The sequence below is a fragment of the Ochotona princeps genome, chromosome 2, assembly GCF_030435755.1.
Source record: "Ochotona princeps isolate mOchPri1 chromosome 2, mOchPri1.hap1, whole genome shotgun sequence".
NCBI classification, from domain to species: domain Eukaryota; kingdom Metazoa; phylum Chordata; class Mammalia; order Lagomorpha; family Ochotonidae; genus Ochotona; species Ochotona princeps.
Window position 1 is genome coordinate 164374470 of NC_080833.1, and position 22573 is coordinate 164397042.

At 44.5% G+C, this 22573-nt stretch overlaps 1 protein-coding gene across 2 annotated transcripts in view; it reads left to right on the forward strand.

Moving 5' to 3' along the window:
* Nucleotides 1-22573, forward strand: part of RALGPS2 (Ral GEF with PH domain and SH3 binding motif 2) — a 138589-nt gene that overhangs the window by 45481 nt on the left and 70535 nt on the right. For both annotated transcript variants that reach the window (XM_058660718.1, XM_058660719.1), the window contains exons 3-6: nt 1447-1551; nt 2849-2899; nt 16916-16999; nt 20746-20835. In XM_058660718.1, coding sequence (XP_058516701.1) covers nt 1447-1551; nt 2849-2899; nt 16916-16999; nt 20746-20835 — 330 coding nt within the window. The remainder of the gene's footprint in view (nt 1-1446; nt 1552-2848; nt 2900-16915; nt 17000-20745; nt 20836-22573) is intronic.

Consider the following 22573-nt stretch of genomic DNA (forward strand, 5'->3'; position numbering starts at 1 on the left):
AATATGCCAAATACTCCAATGAAAAATATAAGCAATATGCAAATGCAGATGAGTAATACAAGCAGATAGATTAAAACTCTTAAATAGGAAGAGGTGTGAGCATGAAACACTGCTAACGGTAGTGGAGAATGCTGTCTATGAACTCATCAATGGACTCGTGACCAATAGAAAATGCCAGAAGGAATTAGTGAGCCTGGAGAGCTGAGAGTAGAACTAACCAGTTGGAGGAAACTAGGGTTGAAAAAGAAAACACAGAACACCTGTAGAACTCTGATCAAAGTCATAAATACACAGATTATGACGAGACAAACGAACAGAAGAAATATTTGAAATATTGAGAATTTTCCAAAATGAATAAGAGCCTTTCCTTAGTAAATGATAATAAACCCATACATAAATGTAGCTGATGCTGAAAAGGAAAACATTAAAATGGTCCCTAATGACAGGTCCTTGCAACTAACTTAAAATTCCTGCTGGGTTGACCTCTTATACTGTAGTAATTAAAACCTTTTTACTTTTTTGTTGCCTGGTAGTCCAGAACACTGTTTGTTCTCCATGGAGCAACAACACAATTAAGCTCAAAACAGCAAACTTAAAGCAGAAGGCACATAAGTTTATACTGTAGTAGAAGGAGCAGTACAGTTAATAGTACCACAGAGAGACATGTGTTTAAAACAAAAACACCAGAAAAGAGAGTAAAGAAAAAGCACAGTACGCAAAGCTGCACCCTGGGATGGCAGCGCCCCGTCTGGGCACAGTTCCTGTCCTGCTGCCCCACTGCTGAGCCAGCAGGAGATGGCCCCAGTGCTTGGGTCTGCACCCAGGGAGGCCTGGATGAAGCTCCTCGCTGCTGGCCCCCGGCCACAGCCTGGCTGCTGTGGCCACCCGGGGAGTGAACCAGTGAGTGGACGCCAGCTCTCTGCTTACGCTGCTTCTCCCTCTCTCCGATGGTCCCTCTCTGTAGCTCCTTCAAATGAATAAATAAATCTTACACACACACACACACACAATTGAGTCACATAATTCTGTAGTGAATGATACTCTGTTTTAAAAGAAATGTGCCCATTCTTAAACAGTAAGAATTGGCTGTAAAAAAAAGTTTGTAAGTGTAAATAAACATCTTCTCCTTTCCTGTAGACTTTCCCTTTTTCCATTTGAGAATCATGGGCACTGCTCAAGGTGGGATTTCTGTAGGAAATGACTGGTTGTCAGAGTGAGGAAGCATTAATACAGGAAATGACTGACTACCTACCTACAGATCTGCACGGAAGGTTGGCTCGCCGTCCATCTGGTGCTCTTCCAGGGAAGCGTGTGCGCTCAGCTTCTCCATGGTCTCCATGGTGCTTCTGGACCTGCTGGGACTTTTTAGGATTTGTGGCCTCTTCAGGTCTGTGAGATTGACTGTGACACGGTGTCAAATTGACTCCATTTTCTTTCGATTTTCAGAAAAGTAGCAGCTCTGAATCATTAAGTGACAAAGGCTCCGAGTTAAAGAAAAGTTTTGATGCTGTGGTTTTTGATGTTCTTAAGGTCACCCCAGAAGAGTATGCGGTAAGTCTGTTTCTCTGGTCTCTGCACTTGTTGAATTAGAGTTCATAGGCTCAGGGGAGATGACGGACAAAGCTGGCTTTGGGATCGTTGGGGACAGTAGCACGGGTCTGGAGCAAGCCTCAGGCTGAGGGGGAAGACAGGAACGATAGGCTTTCTAGGTCAGCTCCGTTCATAATTGGAAGTTGTTAGTGTTTTTATGTTAATTTTCTTATCTTTTTAGGCCAACTATATTTAACTTTTATATATAAATACATAAAGTGATTGTTATGTTGTAGATTTTAAAATAGAAATGAAATATGAAGTCATTATGTAAAATCATAGAAGATATTTGGAAAAATTTCATTTGTGACTGACATACTCATTTGTCTATCTTCTCATTCTGTTTAATTTCTGCCTGACTGATGCCGAATCATTCTTGCATCCTAGGAATAAACTGCATGGTCGGTTATTCTTTAATGTATTACTTAATTTTTTTTGTATCTGTTGCCATAAGTCAGCCAGCCAGCTCCATGGCATGTGAGTGTCAGTTCATATATAATTATTTGAGGAGCTATAATTTAATAGCCATAATAAAAAATACTCAATGAACCAGTTTTTCTGATATTAGTTTGAATTTTGAATTTTGTGTGTGTATGATTTTTTAAAAATAATTTTAAAGAAAGTCACACACAGAAGGTATGCTGCCATTTCCTGGTTCACTTCCTGGATTCCTCATGGTACAGGCGCGTGCCAGGCCTGCGCCAGGAGGGTTCACTTCCCGGATTCCTCATGGTACAGGCGCGTGCCAGGCCTGCGCCAGGAGGGTTCACTTCCTGGATTCCTCATGGTACAGGCGCGCGCCAGGCCTGCGCCAGGAGGGTTCACTTCCTGGATTCCTCATGGTACAGGCGCGTGCCAGGCCTGCGCCAGGAGTCAGGAATGAAGTCCCAGTCTCCCGGATGGGGGGCATGTGCCCAGGTCCTTGAGTCTGCCAGTGTCTGCATTAACCTGAAGCTACGCCAGGAACCAGAGAAGGGCACTGAACCCAAGCATTGTACCGTAGGGCGTGGACGTGGTAGCCGCTAGCCAAAGGCCTGCTTCTGCGTTTTATTTCTCATTGTCGTTTTAACATTTGACTGTGCACAAATTAATTCTCGTTTTATTTTCTAATTCTGATTTATTTATCTCCCAAGAATGTACAATTAGGCATGAAATAATAGAAATAATTATATTCCATGGTACAAGAGTTAAATTTACATTTTCTGTGAATACTTGTAATGTTGAGTACTCAGTCATGTTTTTTCACCTTTTGTTTCAGGGTCAGATAACATTAATGGATGTTCCAGTATTCAAAGCCATTCAGCCAGATGTAAGTAATTTTAAGAATGTTACAGTTTTTTTTTTTCCTAAGATTTATTTATTTTTATTGCAAAGGTAGATTTACAGAGAGGAGAAGAGACAGAGACAAAGATCTTCTATCTGCTGATTCACTCCCCAAGTAGCCGCAACAGCCAGAGCTGAGCTAATCCAAAGCCAGGAGTTTCTTCTGGGTCTCCCGTGTGGGAGTTGTTGGGCCATCCTCTACTGCTTTCCCAGGCCACAAGCAGGGAGCTGGATGGGAAGTGGAGCAGCCGGGACATGAGTCAACACCCGTGTGGGATCCCAGCACTTGCAAGGGGAGGATTGAACCATTATACCAGTTGAACCATTATACCAGGCCTTAGAATGTTATTTTCAGTGAAGAAAATGGTCAATAATAGTATCCCAAATTGAAAAGCTTTTAAAATGTCAGATTATACTTTATATTCATTTTGAGATGTTAAAAGGTATTGGTCTAAGCTCCTGTCTGTTACTCGGGCCTCAGGACTGTGTGTGCCATCAGAGGTACTCCTCACTGAGCCCTTCCAGACATTTTCGGTTGCTTGGCTTCATCACTGTGTGAGAGAGTAATACACTTAAGGTTGAGTGGCTTACACCTGACTTAGAGCCTTTTAAGTAGGAGGTGAATAGTCCAATTGGTTTTTCAGTGATCTTTCCGTTTAGGACTCTTACGGCTGTGTATTGACAGTTTGCGGAGAGAGAAAGGATCATTTCTGGCATTTTGCATCTGGAAAGAAGAGAGGCATGTGGTTGGCGTTTAACAGCGTTCTGTCATTGTTACAACTTGGTGTTTGGTGGCGGAGTGTTTTTGACTTAGAGGGAAAAAAAATGGGAATTTTCTTTTTAACAGTGTTGGAACTGGATTTCAAATTCTAAAAGCTGTTAACTTTTTCCACTCTTGTCGTGTAAGAATACAAATATGATTCTGTACCCCCAAACAGAATTGTTGATAATCCTGAAATTCAGTATGGAAAGACAGATGTTTTATTATTAATGGATTAATTAATTTGAAAGATACAGTTATAGAAACAAAGACACACACACACCCAGAGAAAGCTCTCTGTACCAGGCTGAAGCAGAGAGCCAGGAGCGGAGTCCAGGCCTCCTGTGTGGGTGCCAGGACCCACATAGTTGAGCTGCTGCCTGCCCGTTTCTAGGGTGGGCGTAGGTGGAGTGCTAGGGGCACGGCCTCAGGCGCCTGCTGGGGGATCAGGCTTCTGAAGAAGCATCAAATGCTTTCCCTACTCTGTTTCTTTGGGGAAAAAAAGCTTGAGGGTTTTTTAGAAAATTCCTGGAAAATCTGTATTGTTCTAAAAAATTTTACAGAAGTTTTCACACCAAAATAAGCTTATTTAATTTTAATTACACCTTTTTCTCCACTAAATTTTGAAGCCCCCTTTGTATGATGTATTTATTTTGGCATATAAAAATCTGTGATGGGACCCAGTGCCTAGCAGCTAAAGTCCTCACCTTGCATGAGCCAGGACCCATATGGGCACCAGTTCATGTCCCAGCTGTTCCACTTCCCTTCCAGCTCCCTGCTTGCAGCCTGGGAAAGCAGTAGAGGACTACCCGAAGCCTTGGGACCCTGCTCCTGCTAGGAGACCCAAAAGAGGGTCCTGGCTCCCTGCTCCCAGCTCCCGGCTTCTGGGCAGCTCAGCTCTGGCCATTACAGCCACTTGGGGAGTGAATCATCGGACAGAAGATCTTCCGTTCTGTCTTTCCTCCTCTCTGTGTACCTGACTATCCAATAAAAATCAACAAATCTTTAAGAAAAAGGTCTATGACGGCTCTGAACACCATAATAGGTGCATATTGATTTGTGGCACAGATGGCATTATTCCTGTGATTTTCATGAGTTACTCAGTGTCTTAGTATCTTAAATTTCTCACCTCTAAAATGAGGAGGTGGGCCTCAATGATTTCTTAAGTATTTGACTGTTTCCTCAATTTTGGGTTTCCCGTAATTTTTCCCTGCAGCACGAGGGGCCATCTGCAGTCAGACCACCGGAGTTAGCAGTAGAAGAGGAGCCGGGCACTCTGTAAATAATGATCGAGTAGAAAATGGCTTTTGTTTTTAAATGATAAAAAAGCAAACAAACCTGTAATATTTGTTTTCTTCCCTCCCTGAGTAAAACCAAAGAAACAAAATTCTTAACCAAAATTGCCTTTTTTTTTTTTTTGGTCCTGAAACTCAGTGGTATTTTCCTTAGACATTTTTTTCCTTTATAAAACTGCAGAATTATGTTTCTTAACAAAACAGTAACGATAAAGGGAAATGCAAACCATTTTTACAATTTACAAAAGTCGAAACAGATAAAATCAATTTAGATGATTTTGTTAACTTTGCTACATCCAAAAGTTATTATTTTACTTTGTAATCAGTATAAGAAATACTGAGGTTTTTTTTTTACATTCTTTGAAGTCCAGTATGTATTTATTTTTGCTTACATCTTTATATGGGATGGCTATATTTCAAGTGCTCAGTAGCCAATTGTGGCTAGGGGCTTCGACATCAAAGGTTTAGGAATTGTATCTAAAGGAATTTTTCGTTCACTCTGAGCAGCTCTTGGTACCTCGTGCAATTGAAGTTAAATTCTCTGAAGACAATGCCGTTGATGCTTTTTAACCTGATGCAGTCTGTCTGTAACCAAGTCCGATCCACATGCCGTTTGTCGCAGTGAATGGCTGTGGCACTCTGTTGGCTAATCTCCTGTATGCCCTCCGAGCCTCCTGAACTCTTACCTACCCGCAGCCATCATTTCCAGGACGCGGCCGTGCTCCTGTGGTCCATCTCCGTGGCTTCCTCTTGCCCTGAGGATAGGGTCGGCAAGTTCTCCTTTCCATCCTCATCTCAAGTGTTCTGTGTGTCTCCCTTGTCTAGCTACATTAACCTCCTCTACTAAACCTGTGTCCATTAGTTGCCACTCATCTTTCACTTTTCAGATCAAGAGTGACTTTCTCCAGTTAGAGTTCAGGTTCCCTAGCTGTCAGGGAGATACAAATGAAAACCACATTAAGGTTCTACCTAACTCCAGTGAGATTGGCCTACATTCAGAACTCTGCTAACAACACCTGCTGGTGTGAATGTGGGAGAAAGGTACCATCCTTCATTGTTGGTGGGAGTGTAGGCTAGTGTAACCAACATGTAAGTCAGTATGGAGAGTGCTAAGAGAACTGAAAATTGACCTGCTGTTTGACCCAGCTATTCCACTCCTGGGAATATACCCAAAGAATATGAAATCTGTACATGAGAAAGGAATCTGTAATCCTGTGTTTACAGCAGCACAGTCTACAATAGCAAAGACATGGAAACAGCCCAGATGCATGTCAGAAGAGGAGTGGATAAAGAAACTGTGGTGCATCTACTCCTTGGAAAACAACTCTGCCATTAAAAAGAATGAAATTCTACCATTTGCAATCAAATGATCCCAACTAAAGACCATTGTGCTCAGTGAAACAAGTCAACCCAAAAGGACAGATATCACGTGATCTCCCCGATAGAAGGTGACCTTCATGCAAAATATGAGATTAGTAACCCTTTTAGTTCTGTTTTTGCTACATCTCAGGGGTTTAGATATTTTTGTTTTTATTTTCATTCATTCATTCAAAAACTTGTTTTGCTTGTTAATTTCCTCACAGACAGGTCGCAAAATAGCATCGTTTGCTTCAGGAAGGCCTTTGATTTTCTTTTCAGTAGCACATTCGTCATTCAGTAGCATATTTGAGTTCATGTTGTTGTAAATTTTCTATTTTTCTCTCTGTCATTGATTTTATTTTATGACTTTTCACTTTTGGGGATGTATAGTAACTGTGTAAGAGAGACTGTTACCAAGACAGTCTCTCAATGCAGTGTGCATCTCTATTTCCAAATCAAAGATGGGCTTCCAATGAAGCTGTTGAATGTACCTTGACAATAGGATGCTGGGCTCTCTGCCGTTGTCCATGCTACAATGCCAGGGTGCACTTACATAGCAGAATGATGGACTTATGACTGATTGTGAAGGACTCTACTATTGCAGTGACGTGGGGGAAATTATTGGGGTGCAGAGTTTGGGGAGGAGGGAAGGCAAATCCCAGAGCCTATAGAACTGAATCATGGAATAAAATAAATTGGTATTTAATTTTTTTTTAACGATTTTAAAGTGTTTATTGGAAAGTCAGATTTAGAGAGGAGGAGAGTCAGAGAGGAAGATCTTCTGTCCACTGATTCACTCCCTAAGCAGCCGCAGTGGCCAGAGCAGAGCTGACCCAAAGCCAGGAGTCAGGAGCTTCTTCCTGGTCGCCTGCACAGGTGCAGGGTCCCAAGGCTTTGGGCCATGCTGGACTGCTTTCCTAGGCCACGAACAGAGAGCTGGATGGGAAGTGGAGCTGCCGGGATTAGAACTGGTGCCCATATGGGATCCTGGCTCATGTAAGGCGAGGACTTTAGCCACAAGGCTACTGTGCCTGTCCCAAGAGTTTCTCTGTTTTTTTTTTTTTTTTTTTTTTTTTTAAGCTGTGATTATTTTTTTGAAATGTATTTTATTGGAAAGGTAAATTTTCAAAGAGAAGGAGGCACAGAAAAGTCTTCCATCTGCTGGTTCATTCTCCAAGTGGTCACAACGACCAGAATTGAGCCGATCCGAAGCCAGGAGCTTCTTACAGATCTCACATGTGGGTGCAGAGTCCCAATGCTTTGGGTCATCCTCGGCTGCTTTCCCAGGCCACAAGCAGGGAGCTGGATGGGAAGTGGAGCAGCCGGGACACAAACTGGTGCTCATAGGTGATGCTGGTGCTTGGAGGGGGAGGATTAGCCAGTTGAGCCATGGCACCAGCCCCATTTTTTTTTTTCTTTATTTGTGCTGTGCAGACTCTCCCAGCACTCTGAATTCTTTACCAGTCTTTTGAATAATTTCAGTTTCAATGTGTGTGGTATGATTCCACATGTGTTTACCGAGTGCCTGCTATATTTTAGGCACTGCCTTAATTGGTTGGCATAGAATGGTGAGCACAGACTAAAATCCCTGCCCTTGTAGCTCTGACATTTGAATGGATTGAGCTCAACAGTGTCATGAAAAACCTAGAACGGAGGGAGAGGGTTGTTGGGCAGTTGGTGAGAGTGTAATCCAACCTGAGGAAGGGAGAGAGAGGGCCAAACCAGGGTTTGGAGCAAGTCTGTTTCTGGCAGAGGGAGCCCAAGTGCAGGAGCACAAGAGGGAATGCCCCAGAAAATGATGGGCCAAGGGAGAGCAGAATGGGTCGGGCCTGGAGGACTCGGAGTCCGCTCATTCTGATTGCTGACTAGGGTATGTGGGAAAGCAAGCGGGAGGAGGTGGTGCCCAGGACCGAGTCAAGGGGATACAGTGTGCGATGCAGATGACTTGAATCAGGGTGGGAGTGAAGAGATGGTGCAGTTAGCGTGTCAGGTCATACACATGCGGCGGTAAGGATGATGTCAGTATTTGTCACCTGACACCAGAAGTGTGCGATTGGTGACCTCTGACATGGGCAATTAGGCTGGTCCGGCCACACAGCTGTGGGTGTGCAATGACAGCACATGATGTACAGTGCGGCCTGACGGAACAAGGCATTTGTCTGTGGATGTGCCTCATTTGACATGCCTTTTCAATGTTTAAGGAGAATGTGGAGTTACAGTTTATTTGTTTCCAAAACATTTGGACATCATGAATGTTTCAGATTTTGATTTTGTTTTTGATTTTGGAAGATTTACATATACATGGTGAGCTGTCTTGACTATGGGGCGCAAACCTAAATATGAAATTCATTTAGTCTGAAGAACATTTTATGTAGTAGTTTTTGAGTGCTTGTGTTTTGAGTGTCTTCTGGAGGTCAGGGGTGGGGCTGTGTACTTGGGGCATCATGTCCGTCGGATTCGGAAGGGTTTGGGATGTTCCCCAGTGGAGGTGCTCCACCCACGTGCACTGGCATAGGTGTCCGTCAGTTTGCGGCAGGTCAGCATAGAGGTGATCCAAGAATGTGAAATTACGCAGTGAAAATGGGTAAAGAGAAGAGGAATGATGAGCCAAAGAAACTGTCCCAACAGCGGCTGGTGGTTTTGGAGGAAAAAAGAGTGTGGAATTCTGTGGCCCAGCGAGGGAGTCCGTGGGAAAGGAGGAGGCACTGGCCAGGTCCAGTGTTGGTCATCCTGTGTTTGAGTGCGGATGGTCTGTCCCCTGATTTGAAGTAACCTGATCTGGGTCTGTTGCCCTGATTTGGGAGGGCAGAGGCTAATACTTTTTGCTTCCTGTTTTTGCTGCGTAGCACGTAGCGGGAGCTTGGTATTGAGGATGACAAAATCGGCGTAGCATTCAGTAAATGGTCATCGGTAGCTTAACCCTATGGAAGCAGTGATGTAAAACCAAGACATTTTTGTTTTGTATTCTATTTCATGTGATGATGCAGATTAATGCCAGTCTGGCCAACATAAACTGGACTTTGACATCTGGCAGAAGAAATACTTGTTTTTTTGATTTTGGGTTAAGCAAATGATGGGCAAGGGAGAGCTGGCTAGGTCAGGCCTGGAAGATCGTCACTTTGAAAAAGATGGAAGGCAGTAGAAGGACTTGGAGTCAGCTCATTCTCATTGCTGACTAGCGTATGTGGGAAAGCAAGCGTGAGGAGGTGGTGCCCAGGACCGAGTCAAGGAGTCCTGAAGCTGTCTAGGAAGACCTAGAGAGCTGTAACTGTCACTGGTCCCCGGTGTTCTAGGGCTTCTGCTCACCTGCCCCGAGCTGACTGCCACCAACTTTGGTCTGTAACGTTTCTGTCCGCTGAGTTTTTTCTGCACTGTAGCTGTCTCTTAGCTACTCTGTGCTGTTTGAAGTCTTTTTTGTTTTTATGCTATTCAAAGTCTTAAAACTTTTTTATGCTATTCATTTTTATGCTATTCAAAGTCTTAAAACTTTTTTGATAAATCCCATTTTTAATCCTTCTTAGCCTTGTGCATTCAACATTGTTGCCAAGCATCCGTATTGAAACATACATACATTCTAGTACTTTAATCACTGGAGTATAGAACATGGGCATTTTTTTTTTTTAGGATTTATTTATTTTACTGGATAGGCAGATCAGAGTTACAGAACTAAGGAGAGACAGAGAAAGATCATCATCCACCATTTCATTCCTCAAGTGGCCACAATGGCCAGAGTTGAGCCGAGCTGGAGCCAGGAGCCTCTTCCGGATCTCCCCCATAGGTGCAGCGTTTCAGGGATTGGGGCCTTGAGCAGTGTGTCTGCTGCCTTCCCAGGCCACAGGCAGGGAGCTGGATAGGAAGTGGAACAGCGGCGCATGAACAAACCGGTGCCCATGTAGAATCCTGGCACCTGCAAGGTAAAGATACAGCCATTGAGCCATTGCACCAGGCCCCATGAGCGTCTCTAAATTTGTGAAATACTCCCAAACTGATTGCACAGTTCATTATTTATTATGTCGAAACTTACACTTCTGATGAATTTCACAAAAGATTGTTTAAGCCATTGTGTCAACCTAACATATGCCTTCTTTATTAGCATATAATGTGAGAACAATGTTCTGTCTGTTGGGTCACTCCCTAATGGCCACAGTGGCTGGTGCTGAGCTGATCGGAAGCCAAGAGCCAGGAGCTCTCTCCAGGTTTCCCATGTGGGCACAGAGGCCAAAGAACTTGGGCCAGCCTTCACTGCCTTCCCCGGCCATAAACCATGAGCTGGATCAGAAATGGAGCAACCAACTCAAATTGGCACCTCTGTGGGATGCTGGTGGAGTCTCTGGCCCCGAACTTCATTTTTAAATGTTTATTTTTATTTACTTGAGAGAGGCAGAATGACAGAGAAATGACTGTTCTCTCCAGTGGCTCATTCTCTAAATGCCCGTGGTAGCTGTGGCTTGGGCCAGGAATGCGTCTGGATTTCCAATGCAGGTGGCAGGGTCTCAAGGACATGAACTGTTCTCTGCTACATTGGCAGGCTGATTAGCAGGAAGCTGGATTAGAAACAGAGGAGCTGGGGTTTGGTCGCAGTCCTCTGGTATGGGAGGTGGTCACCCTGAGCAGTGGCTCAGCCCGCTGTGCCGCGGTGCCCGTCTCAAACCGCTGATGGGCAGATGTAGGGGCCTCAGCAGTCCTCGAGGATCCCAGCCCTTCCAGAGCTCACTGGTTTTTCTTTTCTTCCATCTGTCTACATGCTGGTCTATATTGGCCTTTTCTCTTCTTCTGTCTTTAGGTATCCCTACATCACCACCCTTAGAACAGTCCTTTTAAGAGTGTTGGAACCTACAAGATGAAATTTAGATCAAGAATTACACTTTACAGAACAAACCTACAAGATATAAGAGAAGCTGTGGCTCCTGTGAATTCAGTAATTCTTTCATAGGGTAGGTGGTCATCAGTTGTGGGGTTTTGGTTTCCCATAAGCTTCCAAAATAAATATGACGAAAAATTAGTCTCTTGGTTTAAATGAATTTGCGGTTGTTCTTTCAAATGCTTGTAATGACCATGAAGCAGTCGCCCCTTAAGGCAGGCATTTGGTGAGCAGTTTGGCTGCCTCTTGGGGTGCTTCTGTCCGTATTGGAGTGCTTGACTAAGTCCCAGCTCTGCTCTCAATTCCAGCTTCATGCTGGCGTGCACCCTGGGAAGTAACGGGGATTGCGCAAGTTCTTTGGTCCCTGCCGTTTACGTGGCATGGGAGACCAGACTGCAGGAAACAGCCCTGTCTGCTGCGGGTGTATGCGATTGAACCACTGGATTAGTCTCTGTCTGTCTGCCTCGCTCTGCATGCCCACGCGCATAAGCTCGCATGCATGTAATTTTAAAAAAGAAAATGTTCAAAGTTACCTTGTAAAGATGTGTCTTTACCTCCTGATTTCAATAAGGAGATGGGACAGGGAAGAATTTCTTTAAAGCCTGGTGGTGATGAATGCATTTCAAGGGTTAAGAAGGAAGTAGCCAGGGAGTTCTTGGAGGCAGGTTTAGCTTCATAACCCATTGAGTTGGTTTTGTTGTTACTGTTTTTAAACTTTTTATGTTGAGATGATTAAAGAATATTAGAAGGTTGCAAAAAATAAAAACAGAACAGAGATAAATGAGACGCCCAGGAAGTGGCAGGCGCGGTGTAGAGAAGTCGTGTTACTCTTAGGAACAGTGTCAGAGCCAGGACACCGACGTTTTGACGTCTCAGACCTCTGTGTTTTAGGCGAGATCCCTTCCATCAGAATGTGCTTGTGCTGGGCCCCCAGCTCCCGGCAGCCAGTGTGTGCCCTGGCTTTGTAGGTTAGTTTCGTAACATTGTTTCAAAAGCAGAAATACTTTCTGAAGCAAAAATTATTATGACATTAAAATGTTAGGTTTTCTAAGATTCTGTAAAATGGAGGGTTCTAGTGGCCTTCTAACCCATTTGCTTCCTTTACTTTCTGTCCTCACTTCAACTTCTAGCAGTTCTCTCTCTCGCTCCTCCCTCCCTTCCTGCTTTGTTTTACTTTCTTGTACTTGAAAGGCAGAGAGCTCCTCTGCCCGGTTACTCTCCTAATACCTGCAGTGGCCAGGGCAGGGCAGCTCCACCGCAGGAACCTGGTACTGCAGCTGTGTGACGGGTAGCCCAAGGACATGAGCTTTTGCCTTTCTGACACAGGAGGCTGGAGAGGGGCAGAGGGAGGACTCGGTTCCTGACACGTTACAGGAGGCTGGAGAGGGGCAGAGGGAGGACTCGGTTCCTGACACGTTACAGGAGGCTGGAGAGGGGCAGAGGGAGGACTCGGTTCCTGACACGTTACAGGAGGCTGGAGAGGGGCAGAGGGAGGACTCGGTTCCTGACACGTTACAGGAGGCTGGAGAGGGGCAGAGGGAGGACTCGGTTCCTGACACGTTACAGGAGGCTGGAGAGGGGCAGAGGGAGGACTCGGTTCCTGACACGTTACAGGAGGCTGGAGAGGGGCAGAGGGAGGACTCGGTTCCTGACACGTTACAGGAGGCTGGAGAGGGGCAAAGGGAGGACTTGGTTCCTGACACGTTACAGGAGGCTGGAGAGGGGCAGAGGGAGGACTCGGTTCCTGACACGTTACAGGAGGCTGGAGAGGGGCAGAGGGAGGACTTGGTTCCTGGCACGTTACAGGAGGCTGGAAGGAGGCAGAGGAAGGACTCGGTTCCTGGCAGTCCAGCATGAAATGTGGATGTCCTAAGCTGTGACTTAACCCGCAGTATCTCAGTACTCCTTCTCTAAGACTTCACTGACCAAGCATTTTTCCATTAAATTGTTGATGTTACAAAGCTCAAACAATTGCATAGATTATCCAGAACACCTTAGAAATTGTTTATATGAAGTGTTGGACATAACTTTTTCTGTGAAAGTGAAGACATGCCCCAGTGCCCTGTTGTAATGCTGAAGATGGAATCGAGTCAGTTGGAGTGGGAAGCCCTTACACTTGGGGAGCACTGTATTAGTGCTGGGACTGTTGTGTCGGGCACCTGCTCCGCGAAGGGGACCTTCTTCGAACAAGCTATCGAGTGAATCACATGGGATGTACATTATTCAAATAAGTATAAAATAGGCTACGTAAGTTCTTAAGAAACCTGTATGTTTATGTAGGCTTTCTTGGGTGTGATATATTGTAAATGTTTTACTCTTCCCTTGCTGCTTCTGTGGTCCTCCCCCAATATTTGACAATAAGCATAGTATTCCAGTTGGGAAAATGAGGGCAATATTGCTCATATATGAAATGAAGTGATAGAGGAACATTCCTGGTTTTGATGAGATTATGAGACAGACTTGTTAGTACAAGCATAAAGGATGCAGTATTACAATGGCAGTTTGACAAATATCAAACCTCTCAAAAGGTGCCTGCTCTTTGACTCAGTAATTTCACTGCTTTTAAAAAGGAAGTTTGTTTTCACTCCCAACTTTGGAGGTTCACAGTCCAAGCTTGAAGAGATGCTGTAAGAGGGCCCTGCTGAAGCACTCACTGAGCGCTCGGGGAGCCGGGAGCGCACTCCTCTGGGTGCAACTGGCTTCTGCCACGGGGCGCCTCACAGAGCTGCACCCCATCCCGGCCTGTGCCTCACAGAGCTGCACCCCGTCCCGGCCTGTGCCTCACAGAGCTGCACCCCATCCCGGCCTGTTTCTAATTACTTCCCAAAGGCCCCAGCTTCTTAGACCTTATTCCATTAGCCGCTAGAGTAAGACTTCGGGAACCAAACATTTAACAAATGGTGCTGATATCAATACCGGCTGTGCTGTGGTACTGTATTTTTATTAAATGATCAGAAGTATTAGAAAAGATTTCAAAGATATAGCATAACTGTAACAGAAAAATGAAACCAGCGTTAGGTGGTTAGATATGGAGCTTGGTTGTGAGCATACCTCTGTCTTCATGAGCCACTGAATTATTCCTGGGGCTTCACCCCAGGAGCCCAACCCAGCCTAATCACTTTACAAGCAGCCCATCCTTGTACCGTGCGTTATAATTATACTTTAATTCTAACTTAAGTATCAAATGTGGGGATTGTATTAATTGGTTAAAACCAGATTCATTATCGATGGATTTAATTGTAAAGATTTGGGCCTAAAATGCAGTGTCTTTGTGTAGTTGTATAAACATGCTGTGATTTTAAAACAAAAATATGTTCTGGCAATCTGATCTTTAAAAAGTTTCTTAACAGTGACAGAGAGAGGGAGAATCTTCCACTCCCTGAGTGCACAGGTGGGGTTAGGCTGGGCTGGAGCCAGGAGCTTTGTTCAGATCTTCCTGCTGAGTGGCAAGACCAGGAGCTGGCTGTCCAGTCCTCTGTGTCTGCCCGCTTACCTCTTCGGGCTGGAGTTTGCTCGCAGCTTTGTCTCCGGAGCGCCCTCGACTGCCAGTTGGAGGAATCCTAACATTTTATTTCTGTGTTGAGCTCTGGGTGTGTTGGATTTGATGCCCTGCTTTTTCCTGGTCTGCTCATTCTAGCTCCTGAGAATAACTACATGAAGGCAAGTTCTCTGAGATGTTTATATCAGAAAGTATCTGTAGTCGGCTTGGTATTTTTGTGGCACACAGAACTTCAGGGTTTTGAAGCGATTGTTTCAGTTGTGTTTTATCTTCCAGTGCTGATGTTGAATTAACTGATCCCAGTGACTCTCTGTATGTGATCTGTGTTTTTGTTCTTTTGAGTCTGGTACGCTTATGTTCTGTCTGCAGTGCCCTGAAACTTTTAGAAAGGATATGTACGTTTGTTTATTTGAAGTGCAGGTTGGCTGAGGGAGAAAAGAGAGAACTATGTGCTGGTTCACTTTTCAGTTGGCCGTCACGATCAGGTCTGTGCCAGACTGAAGCCAGGAGCCCTAGTGCTGCGCTTGGTGTCCTGCGCGTGGCAGCGGCCCAGCGTGTAGACGGTCCTGATGCCTCCCCGAGGCCCATGGGAGGAGAAGGCTGGATTGGAAGCAGAGCAGCTAGGGGGTGGCGTGCTGGCCGGCGGTGCCAGCTGCCCTCGGAGGCGTCACAAGCAGGGGGTGGCGTGCTGGCCGGCGGTGCCAGCTGCCCTCGGAGACGTCACAAGCAGGGGGTGGCGTGCTGGCCGACTGTGCCAGCTGCCCTCGGAGGTGTCACAAGCAGGGGGTGGCGTGCTGGCCGGCGGTGCCAGCTGCCCTCGGAGACGTCACAAGCAGGGGGTGACGTGCTGGCCGGCGGTGCCAGCTGCCCTCGGCGCTTGGGTGCTCTGCCTTAGTGTGAGTGTGAGCCAGAGCAACAGCTTTTCTTTCCTTTAGGTTCTGGGACATTTTCTTGAGTTACATTTTTGATAAGTTTTCTCCATTTTCTCTTAAAATCACTTTTATTCAGATGTTGATTGATGGGCTGTTCTAATTAACAAAATGTATTGGTCCACATTTTTAGTTTTCTGTTTAAAAGATCTCAATCTCGTAATCCTATCACATTTTAAGATTGCTCTGTTTACATCACAATTTGGTTTTTTCTTAATGGGCACAGTATCTTTTGTCATCTGAAAGTGATCATGAAAGCCCTCCCTGGTTTTTTCCCTCCCTTGACTCAGTTTCTTCAGAGTTCTTTTTACGTTTACTTGGTTTGGTTTTGGTTTTGGGGTCCTTCTCTGTCTCTCCTTTCCCCTTCCCTGCGCCTTCCTGTGTTACAGAGGAGCTTTGAACTGGCTACGACTTTGGACCCATTTGGCAATCGGAAGTCTATATTTTTGAAGCTCATTAAAATGAAAGGATATCAGTTTTATTAATTTAACACTTACTGAAAAAAGCTATATAGCAATATACATGCTTCCTTATTAACGTATTATGTAAGATCTAGAAATATGTGTAACTACCATGGTGTTGTAATGGGTAGGCTTCAGTTATAATTAACAGAAATGTCTTATGCCTATTAGAAGTTTGCATAAAATAGTTTCTTTTGAACATTGAAATTCTTGGGTCTTTGGACTCTGTTAGCAGATCAGCAGCTCCTCTACAGAGCTTGACTCAGTTGCCTGGGCTCTTACTGCCTGCTGAAAGGTTCCAGAAGCCGCTGGAGCAGCGAGTGGTTGCCAGCCCCAGTAGTCTCCACTGTGGATTGGGAGATGCTGCCTCTCATCCTCTGGGGTCTGCCTGTGTGGGATTCAGATCTCCGAGAATGCCCCAGGATCCCACCTTTGCAGTGGCAGGTTACCAGTGTTCACAGACAGGTAGTTTTGTTCTCTTACAGGGTAGTGAAATCAGCTTTTGAAATTTATCCTGAATGGTTATTAGAAATGCTCTTGTCAAGTAAAGTGGTTCTGGAAAAGAGAGTTGGCTGTCTTGAATGCTTTTTTTTTTTTTTTTTTTTAAAGCTTTGGGCCATCCTCGACTGCTTTCCCAGACCACAAGCAGGGAGCTGGATGGGAAGTGGAGCTGCTGGGATTAGAACCGGTGCCCATATGGGATCCTGGCATGTTCAAGGCGAGGACTTTAGCCGCTAGGCCACGCCGCCGGGCCCTTGAATGCTTTCAAATCTGCACTATGACAATGATGCTGAGTTATTCATTGAATTTATGTTAAATTTTCGCTTTAATTTTCCAGGAGCTTTCAAGTTGTGGATGGAATAAAAAAGAGAAACACAGTTCCGCACCAAATGCAGTTGCTTTCACAAGACGATTTAATCATGTGAGTTCTTTTTATACTTTTAATAGTTTCTGAAATGCGGCTTCTCAATATGTGACTTTTCACTGAGAAGTAGCGGAATGCTTCACTGCACTTCCGCAGTGGTTGCAGTCAGTTGTCGCCTTGGCTGTCGCTGCTCTGCCTGGTCCCTGCCATTTCTCCCTCGGCAGGGTTGCTGGACATACGCCAGAGCTTGAGCTCTTTGTCCCTTAACCTCCCGTGTTTTCCATTTGTCCACATGTGCTCTGTCGGCGGTGGTTTCCCCACATCTGTGTTTCAGTGCACTTCGTCCCCTTCAGGGCGTTTCATCCGTTCTATACCTGTGGATTTTATGGTAGTGTTCTTGTTTTTAAAAACCGACAAAGTCATTTTCAGCATTTCCTTGTAGGTTATGTTATTATCTGAAGCCTTGGAATCCTGAGTCTCTGCTCATTTTTTCTGACTTTTAATGGTTTATTTATTTATTTACAGATTTTCTAATCTTGAATTGAAAACTTATATTGCTTTAAGCTTTACAGGAGTTCTGCTGCTGCCTAATAATAGTGCATCTCTTTTTAATTTTTCAATTTACAAAATGGGCGCAGACTTCAGGTGTTTCATGTATGCAGTTTTAACAGCATAGTGATTGTTGCACGCTGCCCTCATCCCCATTCTTCCTCCTTTTCATGTTTTTAATTCTTTTACAATGGCATACTTTGAATCCTCTATAGTACGTTCCTTCTGAGAGGCTTTTTGTTTACGTTTGTTGGGCCTCAGAGCTGTTACAGGCATCAAAATATGCTTTACGCTGAATATTTTGGTTGAGGAATATTGGTACTTTTCTGTAGTGGAAATATAAATTCCACATCCGCTGAAGGCAAGCCTAGTTATAAATTGCTGCTAAAGACTCGTCTCCTTGCCTGCTCTCAGTCTCGGCTAAGGCAGGTCAGCTTGGTGTGTCCCTCTTTCCAGTCCACCCTTTCACTGAGTGTGCGGCCCGTGTGGGGATGATAGAAGGCACAGGTGTAAGGCCGGCGTTGGTTCATGGAGAGCAGCTCAGTCCCCAAGCCTCTGTTGCACGTGAAGGGACAGCTGCCTGTGCACTCTGAGAACTTCTGCTTGGCGTTTATTCCTTCACTGTTTTGGCCTCTAGGGAAATCCTTATTTTTCTTCTAACTTAGACATGCATTCTTGGGTTGTATTTATCCTAACATTTTTGAGTGCTTACAGCAAATAGTTTTTCAGGTTCAGCGTGTTCTCAGAGGTAGAAGCGGGTTGGGTTAAGGTGGTTTTTTTTTTTTTTCTTTTGTTTGTTTGTTTATTTTTAAAATTTGGTTAGACCTATTAATAGGGCACAGGACAAACATGTCTTGCACTGGATCATAGATTTGAGTTTTATACAAGTTGTTTTAAATTTTTTCTTCTAAAATGGTCAGAATTTATCCTTGCAGTAAAAAAAATTTTTTTCCTTAATTACAAAGCGTTATGTTACAACAGCCAAATTTGGCTTTAGTTATAAGTTTTCCTATTTTTTGTTTACTAAAATAAACGATTTACCAGAGTTAGATGTGTCACAATGCTAAAAGCTCGTGTCCTTATTCCTGACCACAGCTGATCCTGTGGGAAGCGCCACTCCATAGTCGCTGCATTACTCTGACTTTCCACTGGGGTCTTGGGAAATCTGAAGCAGCAAAATAGAAAATAAGTTAGACAGAATCTTTAGTGGAGAGACTATGTGCATCTTTATTTTAAAGATGACTCTCTTGTAGACAACATGTTGTTGAGTCTTCCTTGTTTTATCCAGTCTGACAACCTCAGCTTTTTCTCTTAAACTCAACGCAAAGGTCAGTGTAGTTGTGTGTTTTTATGTATGTGAAGTCCCCACCCCATGTTGGCGTTTTCTGTACCTGTGGATTATGTTATCAGAACCAGAAGATTAGCAGTGTGATGGATGCCAGTCACTACAGTAAGGACCTCATTCACTAGGCGGACTCTTTGTTGTTCTGACATACCACTGTGGTTTCCATATTACATTTAATTGCCACTAATTCCAACAAAAGGGTTATTGTGGGGCCACTTTCTATCAAAAGCTTTTCTCCAAACTCTGTCAACATTTCCTGTTTGTTTACATGACTGACGCTTTTCCCCCAGTGATGTAATCATCATTTTGGATGGGGTCTTGCAGATTCTAGCTTGTGTTTTCTTCTCTTACAGAGCACTGATGTGTATTTTAGTGGTGAGTTGGCTTGATAGGACTTAAACACTGCAAACTCTCTGGAAAACATATCGTCTCTTTCAGCCTTCTAGGTTCGTTTTGCTTGAACTTGAACTTCCTGTGGTTGCCTCTATGTGTGCCACAGGCTGAGGTTAGCCAGGAATTCGGTTAGAGTTTCTATATAGCTTGCTGGGGGCTCTGCCCGGCATTTCAGAAATGCCTGTTTGCAGCCTGTGCTGTGGCTGCGGAAGGGCTTGGTGCTCTGAAGTGCCTTCTGGCACCCGTACCCCACGCAGTGCCGGACAGTGTCCAGAGGCTACACACTTTCTACATGCGCATCCTCGCACAGTTTCTTCCCCTTTTCTCCATTGCCAGTTGTACAGTTTTGGTCCCTCTTTAAAGATGGCTTTTTTTTCTGTAATATTTTGTAATTATACTCAAACAAATTCTCCCTAAAATATAGGCTGCTTTACTCTGTTATTACCAAAAATGGAACTCTATCTCATGTCTGTAAAAACTTCCTACCTTATTATCAATACAATAACGTGTTTTGCAGGGAAGTTGAGAGGACTTGGGACTGTGGACAGCGGGGGAGGGAGTCGCCCCGTCACTGTTGCCCACGTTTCAAGACACAATCTTTCGTTCTTCATTCTTCCTTAGTTTACACTTTATAGCAAAGTACTGTAGAAGGGGTCTCAAAAAGTTCGTGGAAAATGCACATTGCATTTTCAGGAAATTTAGAAAATACACTTGTATATGTTCTTGTAGCATAAAGTTACCTAGGAACTTGTTGAAATTCTTGTGAGAGTGTGAGCCAGAACGAGTGAGAGCCGGAGAACATGAGCGCAGACATGCTGCCTCTCACCCAGGCCTGGCTGGGGCCGGGCTGAGCCCCTCCTCCCAGGGGATAGGAACCCAGATGCTTGGCCCGCCACCTGCTGCCTCTGGTGTGCACACCGACAGAAGGCTGGAGTCAGGAGCGGGACCACCACTCCCAGGCCTGTCGGGCTGCAGGCCCTGGAAAACCTTTAGATATTGATTCCTCTGCTTCATTTCCTCAAAAGGCTGCGAAAGTTGGGATGGGCCTGGCTAAGGCTGCGTGGGCACTGGTTTGAAATGTACACCTCCACTTCGTTCCCAGCTCGCTGATCATGTGCCCAGCGTGGGCCCCGTTCCAGGCTTCTGGCTTTAGGAAGTTAACATCCATTTCACCAATACTGTATTCATCAAAGGAACTCAAAAACGAAACAAGCACTTTGTATTGGAGAATCACACTTGCATTTTTATGTGATTAGAATAAATCAGTAATCATGCTCTCTTGATTCAAATTCATAGATGATATCTGCCAAGGTTATTTAAATATCTGTAACTTTTGGTGTTTTTTGGGAACTAGATCTTACCAGAATCTGGGAGATATACTGCCAACGATAGCTTAAATATAGAACAAGGAATTAAGATAGACACCTTTGTGAAATATGGAGGTTCTGTGTGTCGAAATATATGCTTGTCAGACATAAACCTAATGTTACCCTTCAATTTCCATGTTCATTTTCAGGTGAGCTTTTGGGTGGTCAGAGAGATTCTTCATGCCCAGACGTTAAAAATTAGAGCAGAAGTTTTGAGTCACTATATTAAGACTGCAAAGGTAAGACGATCTTGTGGTTGTATTTCTTGAGTTTAACTGTTCAGAAGTGAATATTTGCCATTTATCATTTACTGATACTGGAGAACGGGAGATATAATTGATACAGGTGAATTTTTGAAATTGGTTGCCTTTTTTCTCACACCTACTTTCTACCCCTTTTGTTTCTTTCCTCTTTGTCTCTTGAGCCACTGAATTACAAATCTGTTGATCTGGATAAATGCATGATGGATCAGATTCTGGCTAACCAGATGCTAACAAAATACTGAAGTACTCCACAGGTATCGGGAAACCGCAAAGATTTAAGGAGGACAGTGCATGCAGCTTTGTGGGGTTATTTTACGTACTTAAAAAGGCAGATTTACGGATGGAAGTAGAGACAGGGAGGTTTACTATCCTCCCCAAACGGCAGCATCAGCCACAACTGAGCCAGTCTGAAGCCCGGGGCCAGGAGCTCCCACCTGGCTGTAGGAGCGCAAGCATGTGAGCCATCCTCTGCTGCCTTCCCAAGCTGTAAGCAGAGAGCTAGATCACAAGTGGAGTAGCCAGGATTAGAAACAGTGCCCATCTGGGCTGCTGGCACTGCTGTGCTGTGCCACCATGTCGGCCCCCATACCAAGTGTGGCTTCTGCAACAACACTCCGCAAGCCATATCAAGAATAAGGAGACTTTATCTTTGAAACAATAGAATGAACAGTTACTGTTGTGGCACAGGTGCTCAGTGAAGCAATGGATTTCATGAATAGTTAGAATTTAGGGATTAGGGATGAACGGGACACTCTGCGAGAAGAATCTGAAATGTTATTAAGATATACCAGCTCCAGGTTTGTGGGAATTGGAGCCTTGTTCATTCTTCATTATTTTAATCATATATACATGACATACATCCCCTGAAAATACAGAAGGTGGAATCCAAGAGGATGCCGTGTTTGCTGCCCCTGTGTCCAACACTGTGCTTGGTAGCTGTTGTCTTTAACATACTCTGGCACTAGGTGGCAGAGCTGGTCTTCTCCAAAGGACTTTCACCAAAGTGTCATCCACAGTTTAAAAATAGTGTGATATGTTAGGTATGGTGTTTTTAACTAAGAAATTACCTTTTGCATAAATTTTAATTTGCATTGGTGTTCTTTGGTATTTTTATATTTACTCGTATGTTGAAATCAAAACCAGCGTCTTTTACCTGTCAAACCTATCATTATCCTACTCAGCACGCCACTGCTAAATTCTGGTTTAGATTCTTAGATCTTGGGTTATTTTTGACAGCACTGGCCACCATGCCAACCCCTGAATTCCTGATTATTTTTTGCTCATCACTGTTTCCTGAGTGCCTTTGCTCTGACTCTCTGCCGTCTGTATTCACTGGCAAGTTTGTCGTCTTCCTTTAGTCGAGTGTGTCTTTCCCTGTTCTCCAGAGGGACCAGCTCCTGCATAAACCCACAGGAATGAATGCAGATGTAAAATACATGAAGACGTCTGAGGAACTGGTTCATACGCCTGTGAGCTCTGACAAGTCTGAAATCTGGAAGGCAGGCCTGCCATGTGGAGAATCAGGCCGGCGTGGAGGCAGTCATTTGTTCTTCTAAGGATTTTTTTTTTTTTTTAATTGAAGACTAATTTATTTGAAAGGCAGAGAGACAGAGCCAGATCATCTGTCTGTTGGCTCACTTCCCAGATGGCTCTAGCTGCCAGGGCTGGGCCAGCCTGAAAGGTGGCAGGGGCAGGGCTCAAGCACTTGGAACAT